Genomic DNA, 13,285 nt, shown 5'->3' with positions numbered 1-13,285 from the left:
CCACTGACCTAAAGCCATGTTTCTCAAAGTGTGGTCCTGGGACCAGGAGCAGCTTCATCTGGGAGCCTTGTGAGAAATGCTGGTTCTCAGGCCCTGCTCCAACCTGCTAAATCAAAAACTCCAAGCAGGCCCTGCAATACCTGTGTTTCTCCAAAAGGTAATGATTGTGGGCTCAAGCCTGGGAGGGCTGGGAGAATTAAAAATCTGTTACTGATTATCCTGCAGGACAGCCAAGGTCACATAGAGGCACTGTCACCAGAAACCCTTTTCTGCCACAAAGAAATCCAAGGCTCCACCACGCTGCTAACCTGCTGAGGTCAGCCACAGTCCAGCACACAGGCCTGACTTGGGACGGGAGATTTTAGATTTTAAAGAGAATTAGCAGCACTTAGAGGAACCAATCCGTGGCTAAGAAACCCAAGGAGCTCTCTGCATGGCCCCGTTTGAAGTCTCTTGTAAATGGGGCATGTTTTTTTTTTTTTAAGTCTAGTTGATTTACAATGTTGTATTAGTTTCTGGTGTACAGCATAGTCATTCAGTTACACATATATATATTCTTTTTCTTTATAGGTCATTACAAGCTATTGAATACAGTTCCCTATGCTCTACAGGAGGACCTTGTTGTTTATCTATTCTGTTTATAGTAGTTTGTATCTGCTAATCCCAAACTCCTAATTTATGCCTCTACTCCCCCTCCTTTCCCCTTTGGTAACCGTAAGTTTGTTTTCTGTGTCTATGAGTCTGTTTCTGCTTTGTAAATAAGTTCATTTGTGTCATCTTTTTTAGATTCCACATGTAAGTGATATCATATGATATTTGTATTTCTCTGTCTGATTTCACTTTGTATGATCATCTCTAGGTCCATCCATGTTGCTGCAGATGGCATTAGTTCGTTCTTTTTGATGGCTGAGTAGTATTCCATTGTATATATGTACCACACCTTCTTTATAAATAGGGCATTCTCATTCTGAGACAAGAACTGAAGAGTTCCAGAAAGTTCCAGTAGGCCTACCAAAGGCCCAATGCACAGGCTCCACACCAATGTGTAAAAAATTTCAATCAAACATATTCACTGAAAAACCCAGCATATTCACATTAGTCTTTAGATGCTTCCCCATGTTTGAAGAGTTGCTTGCAGGTCTGTACGTGCAGCTGTGAACTTTTAAATGACAGCTTTTGAAAGAACATTCCAGCCCTTCTCTGGCGTGGGAGAAAAATGACAGAACTTTGGAAATAGACCCAGCTGGGCTGGAACATTTCTGAGCTGTGTGACCTTTGGAAAGTTTCTTAACCACTCTGGGCTCTAGTTTCCTGATTTAAAAAGGAGGGAAAGATAATTAAAGATATTCACCAAGGTTGTCCTAAAGATTAAAAGTCTGAGAGTGCCTATTCCAATGATCAGCATGGGAATAGCATAATGTGTCCTTAATAAATGTCAATAAATAACAAAAATAAATAGGTACTTCAATCTGAGGCTTAGGGGATACCACTGGTGGATTTTGACATCACCATGTCTCCAGAAAGGACAGTGTGAAATATCTTCTTTTTGTTCCCACCAGCTCTCACTATGATTTAGAGCAGAGGTCAGCAAGCTATATCCCTCAGGCCAGATATGGCCCAGGGGTATTTTTTTTAATAAAGTTTTGTTACTTAGTGTGCTCATTCACTTACAAATTTGCTATAGCCACTTTCATATTACAAGGGCAGAGCTAAATTGTTGCAATAGAGACCACAGAACCACAAGACCCCAAAACTGAAATATTCATTATCTGACTCTTTACAGAAGTCTGCCAACCCCAGATGTAGAAGTTAGATTTTCATCTCTTAGCCACAAACTCATTCCAATCCCATGTTCTGCTTCTATTCAACCTTCAGTGACCACCTACAATGTGCTTAAGCCCTAGGGATGCATAAATAATAAGATAAAGTGTGTGTCCTTTGGGAGGTCACAGCTGAAAGGTATGGGTGGGAACCTGTTCATCGTATTCGACTAGACATGTCTGTAACATTTATAATGTGCCAGGCCTCATTTTTCATTCTAAGCATTATGCAAATGTTTAAGTCTTGTAATAATCCTGTGAGGCAAGTGTTATTCTATTTTGAATTTTATAGATGAGGCAACTGAGGCTCAGAGAGGTGGGGTCACTTGTCCAAGGTCACACAGCAAATAGCAGAGCCAGGGTTTGAATCTAACCAGACTGGGTCCAGAGCGACTATGCTACATGGGTTTCTTATTCAGAATCCCTTGACCTAGGATGCAGGTTGGAGGGGCTATGTGTATATATTGCCCTGGTGGCCCCCAGCCCACAAGAGGGGAGAGACAAGGGTGACTTTTCCTCCAAGATCCTGTTATCTGGGCCTGGCCTCGTCAGTACACTCTCCCAGACCAGGAACTTCTGTAACTTCTCCCAGCACTCAGAGAGGCTGTGGCATCTGCTCAGGGTCACCCAGCTCTAACGGGGGGGGGGGGGTTAAATTTGAAGGCGACTCCTTTTGCCCCCAAATCTGTCCTTTGCAACACATTTAGGGCCCTCCAGAACTTGCAACAGGTGAGAATAGCCTTCTTGGATGGCCAAAGAACACATTTGCTTTGCAAAGTGGCATTTCGGGGAAGTGGTGGACTGTTTTTTAACTGCACTGTTGATGATCTGATCTGGACTCATCCAGGGGGTTATAAGACCTGCTCCCATCCCCAAAGGATCTGTGAAATGTTGGAAATGTTAGAAGGGAAGAAATTATTTCATTTCATTTCACCCCAATTTGGCCTCTGTTAGATTTGTTCCAGCAGCCAGGATTTAGAGAACTCTTGCCTTCAGAATTTTCCAGATTTTCATTCTGAACTCATCTCAGACTTGACACAACCAAGTTCAACAGAGAGTGAGTGCCTTCTACCCGCAAAGCTCTGTACTGAGCATTCCAAGGATTCAAGCATCAATAAGAAAAGGACCTTGCCTTTGTGGAGTTTAGTACGCAAAGTGCAAGGAAAAGCTTAATGATCACACTTCATTCATTCTACTATGTGCCCGGCATTTCCAAGTTTATCAACTTGTAAGGAGAGGAATTAAGAGCTTGGGCTCTGGATTTGCACAGTTCCAAGGTCAGTTCTGCTCTATTGGCATCATTATTTTTTTTCTGTGCCTCTGTTGCCCTTTCTGTGAAATGAGTGCTGGGGTAAGAACCTCTTGAGCTCATACCCTAAGCCCCTTGGCCCAGAGCTGGGTTTATGGCAATTGTGGGATAAATAGGGACTGGTCTCTGTATGGTCCCTGGATGCTGTGTATAGTCTGCATGTCTGCCTCTTCCTCCAGGTAGATGTCTTTGAGTAAAGTATGCAGGAATTGGAAACAAAGGATGCCCTGGGCAGAAAACTAAAGAGAAAATGGGGTTCACTTGTTCTAAAAGGCTTTCAGGTCTCTAAGCCAGAGACATGGCGAAGTCATCAATATAGATGTTCAAGTTTGCAGGGATCAATCAGTTAGTCACTGAACAAACACTGGCACCTTCTATGGACTGGGCACTTTTCTAAGCACTGGGGACACAGTACCAGATAAGGAAGACTCAAAAAAAACCTGCCCTCAAGTTGCTGGCAGTCTACTTTAGAAGAAAAATACATAATTGTAGATAATGAAGAGTGATATGATCCACAGTTGTGGGGGGAGGGTTGTACATGAGAAGATGACATCTGTGCTAAGATTAAAATGCAAGGAAGAGCCAGCCATGGCAAAAGCATTCCGGGTGAGGGAATAGCAAGTGCAAAGGTGAACATGCACTTGAAAACGCTGGGAACAGAAACGAGGCTGGTGAGACTTGGCTGAAGTGAGAGCAATAGTAGAAGTGTAGGCAGAGATGAAGCCAACAGAGCCCACCTGGACGGAAGCAGCTGAGGTGTTGGAGGGACAGACTTTTGGAGTGATGGTGGCAGAATAAAAGATGAGAGGCTGCAGTGGGCAAGATGGTGACTTAGGAGGGACGTTTGTTCACAAACTGCGTGGGTTCCAAAAACTTGCGTGGAAAAATCTGATAGATCATAAGGGACACCATCTCTGGGGGTGTGGCCTACCCAGGCCCTCCATGGCTGGCCGTAGCCAAAGCTGCCAATTCAAAGGACAAAAGAATGGTCTCTCTGTACTAAAAACCAGCCAGCTGCACAGAAAAAGAACCTCCCTGGGACCAGACCTATTTTTCTTTTTTAATATCAACTAGGCTAGAATTGTACAACTGCCTCCCTTAAAAAAGAAGGGGAAAAAAAAGTGCTCTGATTCCCAAGCAGGTCTTCCTTAAAGGCCAGGCTTCAGTTTAATTATGATGTCTCAACAACTTGCTAATTTTTTTTTGTAACTGGGTAAACTGGGAGGCCTCCAGATGTTTCAAGGTTTACCCTCCTCAGGACCACAGCCAACTGTTACCAAGGTTTACTATGCCCCTGCACTGTTCTAAATGCTTGCTACATAATAATGCATTGAATTTCATCTTTGTCAGAACCCCAGAGGTGGGTGTTACTGTTACCCCCATTTTACAGACGAGGAAACCGAGGCAGAGAGAAGCATGCCCCTCTCCCAGAGATAGCGTCAGCGAGGGGCAGGACTGCAATTTGAACTCCCGCCATCTGGCTCCTAGTCTAGGAATGTAACCACACCCCAGACCAAAGTCAGACAGTACCCACACTTGACCCTGGGACCTACCTGAAACCCTTCGGCCCTCCTGGGAGCCCTTCAAGTTCTGAGCCCCCTCGATTCGTCTTTACGGAGCGCTTTGTGCATGAAAAAAAGAAATCGCCATTTATGTAATGATTTGAGTATTACATGATGAAAACTGGATTCTTGATTGGGGCCTGCCTTCCATTTCTCAGTCCACCGCAAGCAGGAAGGATGAGGTCAGGAAGTGGGTACCGGGGAGGGTTTGCGGACCGCTTTCCGCGTTCGCTACCCGGCTCTGGCCGGGCTCGGGAGCCACAGCGCCGTCTGGTGGCTGGTTGTGGTAGCAGCAGGTGAGAAAGGGTGAACGCCGCGGAGAGAGGGCCCCCTGGTTTCCATCTCCCACGCAACCCCAAAGCTGGCTGCTTAAGGAGCACTGACTCTGTGCCAGGTGCTGTTCCAGCCCAGGAGTCCCCAGAGTTCTTCTGTAAAGTGCCTGAGAGTAAATATTTTGGGCTTTGCAGGCCAGTCTTGGTTACAAAGAGTCAACTCTGTCTGTAGCCCAAACGTAGCCACGGACAATATACCCACAAACCTGACCGCATTCCAATAAAATTTCACAGACGTTGAATTTGAATTTCATAGAATTTTCACATTTCAAGAAATCTGTGGGGTTTTCCCACCACTTAAACATATAAAAACCTGTCTTAGCCCATAAGACCTGCAAAAACAGGTGTCCAGCCGGATTTGGTCCCCTGACTTTAGCCTGGTGGTCCCTGTTCTAGAAGCTGGGAACCTAGCAAAGAACAAACCAGACCAAAAAGTCCTGCTGTCATGGAGCTAGTGGAGAGAATACAGATAACCATAGAAATAAAAAGCCTAATATATAATACATATGAGTTGGTTATCAGTACTAATGGGAAGAATCAGGTAAGGCAATGAAACTAGATGTGCACAGGGCCTGAATTTTAAACAGGATGTTGAAGAAAGGCTCACCGAGGAAGTGACCTCTAAGTGAAGGCTAGGAGGAGGCACAGAATGAGCCATGTGGGTATCTGGGGGAAGAGCATTCCCCATAGCAGGAACAGCCTGTGCAAAGGTCCTGAGGCAGGACCACCCTGACGTATTTCATGAACAGTGAGGAGATCCATGTGGCTGGAGCAAGTGAGCAAGGTGGAGAGGGGAAAGAGGTGAGAGCGGGAGGTGACAAGCAGATCACACAGGGCCTTGAGGACCCTGGGGAGGACTTTGGTTTTTACTTGAGTGAAGTGGGAGCCACAGAAAACCTAACTCCATCTCAACCCCTATTGAGGTCACATACAGGTTAAACATCTCTCTTTGGGGTGCAGTGGCATTAGTCATTTTACTAACAGTTTCATGCACATGAACAATCCTAATCTTCCCACTGAAAACCATAGAACTGTTGGATGTTGAAGGCAGAGGAAATGGAGGGAAAATCAAAGAGAAAACTGGTTCACTAGAAGAATCAGTGTCTCCTTCCTCCCCTCACATATCCCCTCTGCTCAGCTCACCCTCTGGGGACCAGACAATTCAGCCCAGCACCTCAGCCCCTGCTGGTGACCTGCAGGATGGCTGGGCCTGAGCCCCTACATCCTAGAAATGGCCAGTTCTAGCCTAGGAAGGTCACGCCATCCCAGACCTGGCTCAGCCTCCAGATGCCTTAGTAACCCTGAGGACCTGTGTGTCCACCGGCCTCAGAAGCAAAACAATCATCATAATTGTAACAGCAACAATGCCTGCTCCAGCTGCTTCAGGAGACTGCTGTGTGCATGCAGTAAGACGTGAAACTTAGAAACACTTTGGAAAAGAATGACAGATGACACAATCTTAATTGTAACAGTGGTGATGAGTTAATATATAAATATAAAGGGCTTGGAGCTGTGCCCTGCAGATAGTACGTGTTCCATAAATATTGGTTATTACTACGGTCATCACACATAAGTACTATTCCTGGTACTTGCTGCAGTTCGCTCAGCTTTCCTCTGCCTGCTCTCCATTCTGCTGCTGATGTTCTCTACTCCCTGATGATGATGATGATGATGATGATGATGATGATGATGATGGCGGCTCAGAACTGGCTGCTCAGACAGTGGTCCACAGACAGCGTTGGCTCCATCTGGGAGCCTGTGAGAAAGGAATGCAGAGTCCCAGGCCCCAGTCCAGACCTGCTGACTCAGAATTTGTAACTAACAAGACTCCTCGGGGATTCAAAAATGTAGTCAAGCGAGAAAAGAACGCGCCTGGAAATTTCTTTCTCAGGGAGGCCTTCCTGGCTCCCCCCAGACTCTTGCACAGCCCTGTCTGGGCACACTCTTCCTGCGAGTGGTCATTGGTTTCACATTCAGTTTTCCTGCTGAGCAGAGAGTGTCATTCTGGCAAGAGCTGACTGTTGACTGATGTGTCCCCAAGGCTCCACATGGGGCTGAGCCCAGAGGTGGTGTCCTCAATATTGGTGAAAGGAAGAAGGGGGAGTGGGAGGGAGGGGAGGAAAGAAGGGAGAGGGGAGGAAAGGAGGTAGAGTGGGTGGAGAGAAGACAGGAGGGAGGAGGCAAGAGGATGAAGGGGAGGAGGGAGAACTGGAGGAGAAAGGTAGATGGAGAGAGGAGACGGGAAAGGGAGGGAGAAAGGGAAGAAGGAGGGAAAGAGGGGGATGGAGGGAGAAAGGGGGAAGTAGGGATGGGACAGAGAAGGGGAGGAGGAGGGAGGAGGAGGATGGAGGGAGGAACACAGAGAAGGAAGGGAGAGGAATGGGAGGAGGAAGGTAGGGAGAGACGAGGGTGGAGGAAAGGGAAGGAGAAGCAGGGCAGGGATGAGGAAAGGAGATAAGGTGGGTGGAGGGAGGACGGGGAGGGAAGGGAAGGAAGGAGAGAGAGGTGAAGGAAGGGAAAACACGGAGGGAGGGGAGGAGGAAGGCAGCATCTCCTCTCTCAACTCTGGGTGCAAGAACCTCCAAAGTGGGTCAGGGCACCCCAGTGAGGACATCTGTGGAAGCATGGGACAAAATACTCAAACTTCCGTGTCTGTTACTGTTTCCTCTAAAACAAAGCATCGCACTTTCTTAGTAGTTAATGTATGGTTGACCCAAATGAACTTAGCTGGATGGCAGCAATCCTCCCTCATTCATCCACATCTGGTGCCTTATTTGACAGATACTTACTGAGCATCTGTGAGTGCAGCCTCAGTCTCAGGCACTGAGACACAGACAAGCATCCCCGCCGGGGACATTCTAGTGGCCAAGACAGACAAGAAACAAGATAAATAACCGTGTCAGGGTGATGTTCTGCGGTCTGCTTAGATCTGTGTAAATGGGTTGATGGATTGGGATGTTGGCTGGAGTAGTGGAAGATTCTTGCCTGGAAAGCAAGGGTTCAAGGAAATAGTCAGGAGAGCAGAACGGAGCAGTGAGAAATGGCAAAGCTGGGACTCTGACCCCTCCAGACACAAGGACTCCATCAGTCACAGGAAGAAGGAGAAACTGTGGTGGTCTCATTGTATCTCTATCAGAAGATGGCCAACAACAGGCACATGAAAAGATGCTCAATATCGCTAATTATCAGAGAAACGCAAATCAAAACGACAATGAGGTACCACTTCACACCTGTCAGAATGGCCATCATTAAAAAAATCCATAAACAATAAATGTTGGAGAGGATGTGAATAAAAGGGAACCCTCCTACACTGCTGGTGGGAATGTAGTTTGATGCAGCCACTATGGAAAACAATATGGAGATTCCTTTAAAAATGAAAAATGGAGTTACCCTATGATCCAGCAATCCCACTCCTGAGCATATATCCGGAGAAAACTCTAATTTGAAAAGACACATGCACCCCAATGTTCAAAGCAGCACTATTTACAACAGCCAAGATATAGAAGCAACCTAATGTCCATCGACAAATGACTGGATAAAGAAATTGTGGTATGTATACAATAGAATACTACTAGCCATTAAAAAAGAATGAAATAATGCCATTTGCAGTAACACGGATGGATCTGGAGATTATCATACTAAGTAATTTAAGTCAGAGAGAGAAACAAATATCATATGGTAATCACTTATATCTGGAATCTTAAAAATGACATAAATGAACTGATTCATAAAACAAAAACAGACACTAGGACATAGATAATAAATTTATGGTTACCAAAGAGGAAAGAGGGGAGGGATAAATTAGGAGTTTGGGATTAGCAGATATATACTACTATACACAGGAAAGACAAACAACAAGGTCCTACTGTACAGCACAGGGAACTCTATTCAGTAGCTTGTAATAACCTATAGTGAAAAAGAACACATACATGTATAACTGAATCACTATGCTGTACACCAGAAACTAATATAACATTGTAAATCAACAATATTTCAATAAAAAAATTTAAAGAATTTGAGTTTTTGAGTCTGACAGGTCAGGGTTGGAATCTCAGTTTTGCAACTTTCTAGCTGCAAAACCATGGGCATGTTATTTCACTTCACCCAGCCTTCCTTTTCCCATCTGTAAATTGGGGAGAATGCAGAACCGACAGCCCGGCAGTTATGACCAGGCAACCAGATCATAAAGCGTCTAGTAGGTGCCCAATAAACAGTATCTGTCATTATTATTAGAAATCACTGTTACCATTTTCCTTGGGCAACAGGGTTTTTTGATTCTTTAATCTGCTGATGATTTTTCCTACTCTAAAAATCTCCTTTCAGCAGGTCTGCAGAAATAACTTGTTCTCACCTCTTAATGAAGCCTCATTGTTTCATAGAAAACTAATCAAATTTCTTTCTAAAAAGAAAATAAAAGGAAACAGGAGGAGAATGGAAATAAACAAAGACTAAAGAGGGACAGGAGAGGAGAGAGAAGACGAGTTCTGAAGAGAGGATAACAGAGGAGCGGTGTTTAGCATTGCAGCCGCAGACATTAGGTGCACCCTAGTTATTTATGAAATGATGGATGGATGGATGGACAGACAGACAGATGGAAGAGTGGATGGGTGGACTGAGGAGTGGAAGGATGGGTGAAGAGACTTATGAATAGATAGAAATACAGATTAGTGGATAGAAGGATGGATGACTAGATGGATAGGTGGACAGGTGGAGAGATGGGTGGGTGGGTGGATGGATAGAAATATAGATAGATGAATAGATGGATGGGAGGTTAGATGGGGAGACAATGAATAGACAGATGGATAGAAAGATAGGTGAGTTGGGGGGAGGGTATAGCTCGATGGTAGAGTGCATGCTTAGCATGCACAAGGTCCTGGGTTCAATCCCCAGTCCCTCCATTAAATAAATAAATAAGTAAATAAGTAAATAAATAAATAAACCTAGTTATCTCCTCCCCCCAAAAAAAATTTTTAAAAAGAAACATAGGAACTACTTACCCCCCCAAAAAAACCCAAAATAAATAAAAGAAAGACAGGAGATAGGTGAGTAAAGGGTAGATAGATGGATGGTGGATGGATGGACGGTGTGGGTAGGTGGGGGGGTGACTAGATGTGTGGATGAAGAGGAGAGAATGTCAAAAGGAAGACGGTGTGAGGGGAAAAAAAATAAAACTTTGCGACCTCATTGCCTTTCTAGATGATGCCTGAATGTGCCACCAGATGTCAGCCTAACCTCAGGAAACCACCTGAGACACCACACGGCTACCACTTTCTCATCTAACCTGAAGCCCTCCGATTCAAAATGAGCATTGGCCAATTTTCGAAATACAGTTTTCATTGCACTCTGTATTTACACACCCATCACTAGCCACCAGCACACCCCTCACCCAACTGGCAGTTATAATCCCGCTCCCCTTCCAGCAGGAGGAAAATGGGGGCGGGGGGTGGGGTGGGGGCGTAATAGCCTGGTGGAGAGCTGTGTGTGGAGCCCGGCGGTGCCAACTTCCCACAGGTCACACTGGCCGTGTGAAGAAGGAGGGAGAAGGGAGTGATTAGGGTCCACGTCCGTCTCAGCTCCAGTAGCCCTGAATTCGTATTCACACCCTACTTTCCTGCGGTCTGCCCAGGAATCCACTGCCCAACTCTGAGGCTTGGCCAAAGATGCTGTCCAGCAAAAAAAAAAAAAAAGTAAAAAGCACCAGGGGGAGGGTATAGCTCAGGGGCAGAGCGCATGCTTAGCAAGCATGGAGTCCTAGGCTCAATTCCCAGTACCTCCATTAAAAATAAATAAATAAATAAATAAATAAATAAATAAATAAATAAACAAACAAACAAACAAACCTAATTACCTCCCCTCCAAAATAAAATTTTTAAAAAAGCATCTGCTCTCCCTCCATACCCGGAATGGAACTTCCCCACAAACTGCCTTCAATACTCAAACAGCCCAGAAAGAGCGATTTCATGAGCGTGGACATGAGCGGACATACGAGCCCAGGAGGGCCACTTTCCAAGATCCCACAGCAGAGTCGTCTCAAAGTCCACCCCTCCACCCTACGGCAGCTCCTAGAAGACCCACTTTCGGGGTCACTGGGGGCCCTGGACCAGAGTCGTCAGAGCCACCACCTTCTCCTCCACCCCTTACCCTCCCCCATTCTGCACAAACCGTCTTGGCCCCAAAACCAACAGGTTTACATTCAGGGCTTGAGGTAGAAGTGCGATTCCCGCTTTTTACCCCCAGAAAGTGGCATTTCTCAGCCGGGGTCGGGAATGCCCATCCGATTGGAAATATTTGCTGACCCCTCTGAATGAACCCAGAGCAGGGTCCTGCCAGCACGCCCTGCCACGCCCACAATTAACCCCTTTGTTGCTGCAGCATGGATACCCTCGAGGTTCCCAGAAGGGGGCTCAAGGCAGCAGGTATTGATCAACTGGCAGGGAAGGAATTTGAGGTTTCAGCAACAAGCACAGCCGTATGAACCCGCTCCTTTTCCTTCCCCCCCACCACTCCGTCCCGCACCGCCCCAGAGGCTTCAGGAAACCAGAGTTGCCTGACCCCAAGAGACCCCGTTTACCCCTCCCCACCGCTTGTCCTGCCCGGGAATGGGGCCGGCCGTCCACCCCATCGGCCCGGTTTATACTCACTCCCATTCTTTCCTCCTGGCCTGGGGGGTGTTGTGGATTTTGTGTGCCTGGTGGGCCAAGATGACATCCCGGTGGTCTACCACGCCGCCCCGCCGCTTCAGAGGGGGCCCCTCGCAGCCTCCGCTCATCCGGTGGGGCCGCGCGTCCTGCGGGATGCTGCGCGTGCCCGCGGGGGCGCCGTCCAGACCTGGGGGCCCCAAGCCGCGGTCGTGCAGGGCGTCATAATAATTGCGGGGCGAGAACATGGGCTCCGGGACCCAGGAGGACTTCGACATCCATGGGCCTCACTCAGAAATCCCAGGGTCTTCTGCCTCCAGCCCGGGGTGAAACTAGGAGGAAAAGAGGAGAGAGCCAGAAAGAGAGAGAGTAAGGGAGGTGCGGAGAGAGCAAACCCAGGGAGGAAGAGAGGGGAGGCTCGGAGGACCGCACAGGCGCCGGCCTCCTTCACAGGAAGTCAAAATACACCCCAGGCCCGGCCCAACGGGATTTAGTATTTCCTTGGCAACTCCGGGCTGGGAAGCCAGTTCTTAGGAGCTGCCCGGCAACAGAGACAGCACGGTGGAGGAAAGATCGCCAGGCTGTGTCGCAGGACAGGTGCCCCACCTCCCAGGTGGTAGCCATGGAGGGTGGGACTCCAGATTTCTCTGCACCTCAGTGTACCCCTCTACAAAATGGGTGGTCAAGAGCCTGCTTGTTCCGGCGCCTCTGGCCCCTGGGTCCTGTGAGCTCCAGAGAGTCCCTTAGAAAACTGAAAGGGTGAGTTTCAAGGGTCGGCTTTAAAATCCACCCAGGGCAGGGCCACCTGTCGAGTGAGCCTGCTCTTTGCCACCTTAAGGGGCTAGTGTTTGTTTACTTAAGAGAAAAAGGACAGGGTTCTCCTGAATATATCTTAGACTTAGAGCCCAGAAAAAGATCTCTGTCTCCATTTCATTCACTTATTCATTCAGCAAACACTGAGTGAGCAGCTGCTGTGCTGGGTTCTGGGGACACAACGTGAATGAGACAAACAAATATCCCCTTCATCATGGAATGGAGGTTCTCGTGGGGAAACGGACGGCGAACCAAGTAAGTACATTCTGTGGTGATTAGGAGTGGAAAAGTGCCGTGGGGAGAAACTAAGCAGGAAGGGTGTGTTCGTTTGCTGGAACCGCCAGAACAAAGTACCACGGTCGGGTCGGCTTAAACACCAGAAATCTATTTCCTTCACAGTTCTGGAGTCTACAAGTCTGAGATCAAGATTCCTGTCGGTAGGGTTTGGTTTCTCCTGAGGCCTCTCTCCCTGGCTTGTAGACGGCTCTCTTCTCCATGTGTCTTTTTATATGGTCTTCCTGCTGTGTCAGAGTCCTAATCTCCTCCTCTTGTAAGGACTTCAGTCAGTTGGATTAGAGCCTGCCTAGATGGCCACATTTTAACTTCATTACCTCTTTAAAGGCCCTTCCTCCACATACAGTCACATTCTGAGCTACTGTGGGTTAGAACATCAACACATGAATTTGTGAGGGGGGGGCACAGTTCAGCTCACCACAAAGGGTGATAGGATGTGTTGGGTGGACTGGTTATTGTATTGAATACAGGGTCAGAGACAGCCTCACTGAGGAGGTGACATCTGAGCAGAGGCCTG

General features: G+C 47.1%; 1 protein-coding gene across 1 annotated transcript in view; it reads right to left on the bottom strand.

Annotated features, from left to right (window-relative positions):
* The window catches only part of CACNA1A (calcium voltage-gated channel subunit alpha1 A), a 280,383-nt gene that overhangs the window by 256,309 nt on the left and 10,789 nt on the right, over nucleotides 1-13,285 (bottom strand). The window contains exon 2 of the mRNA XM_072947567.1: nucleotides 11,665-11,993. Coding sequence (XP_072803668.1) covers nucleotides 11,665-11,939 — 275 coding nt within the window. The 5' untranslated portion in view covers nucleotides 11,940-11,993. The remainder of the gene's footprint in view (nucleotides 1-11,664; nucleotides 11,994-13,285) is intronic.

Source organism: Vicugna pacos, chromosome 22, assembly GCF_048564905.1.
Source record: "Vicugna pacos chromosome 22, VicPac4, whole genome shotgun sequence".
Taxonomy (NCBI): domain Eukaryota; kingdom Metazoa; phylum Chordata; class Mammalia; order Artiodactyla; family Camelidae; genus Vicugna; species Vicugna pacos.
This window is presented reverse-complemented; position numbering and strand designations above follow the sequence as displayed.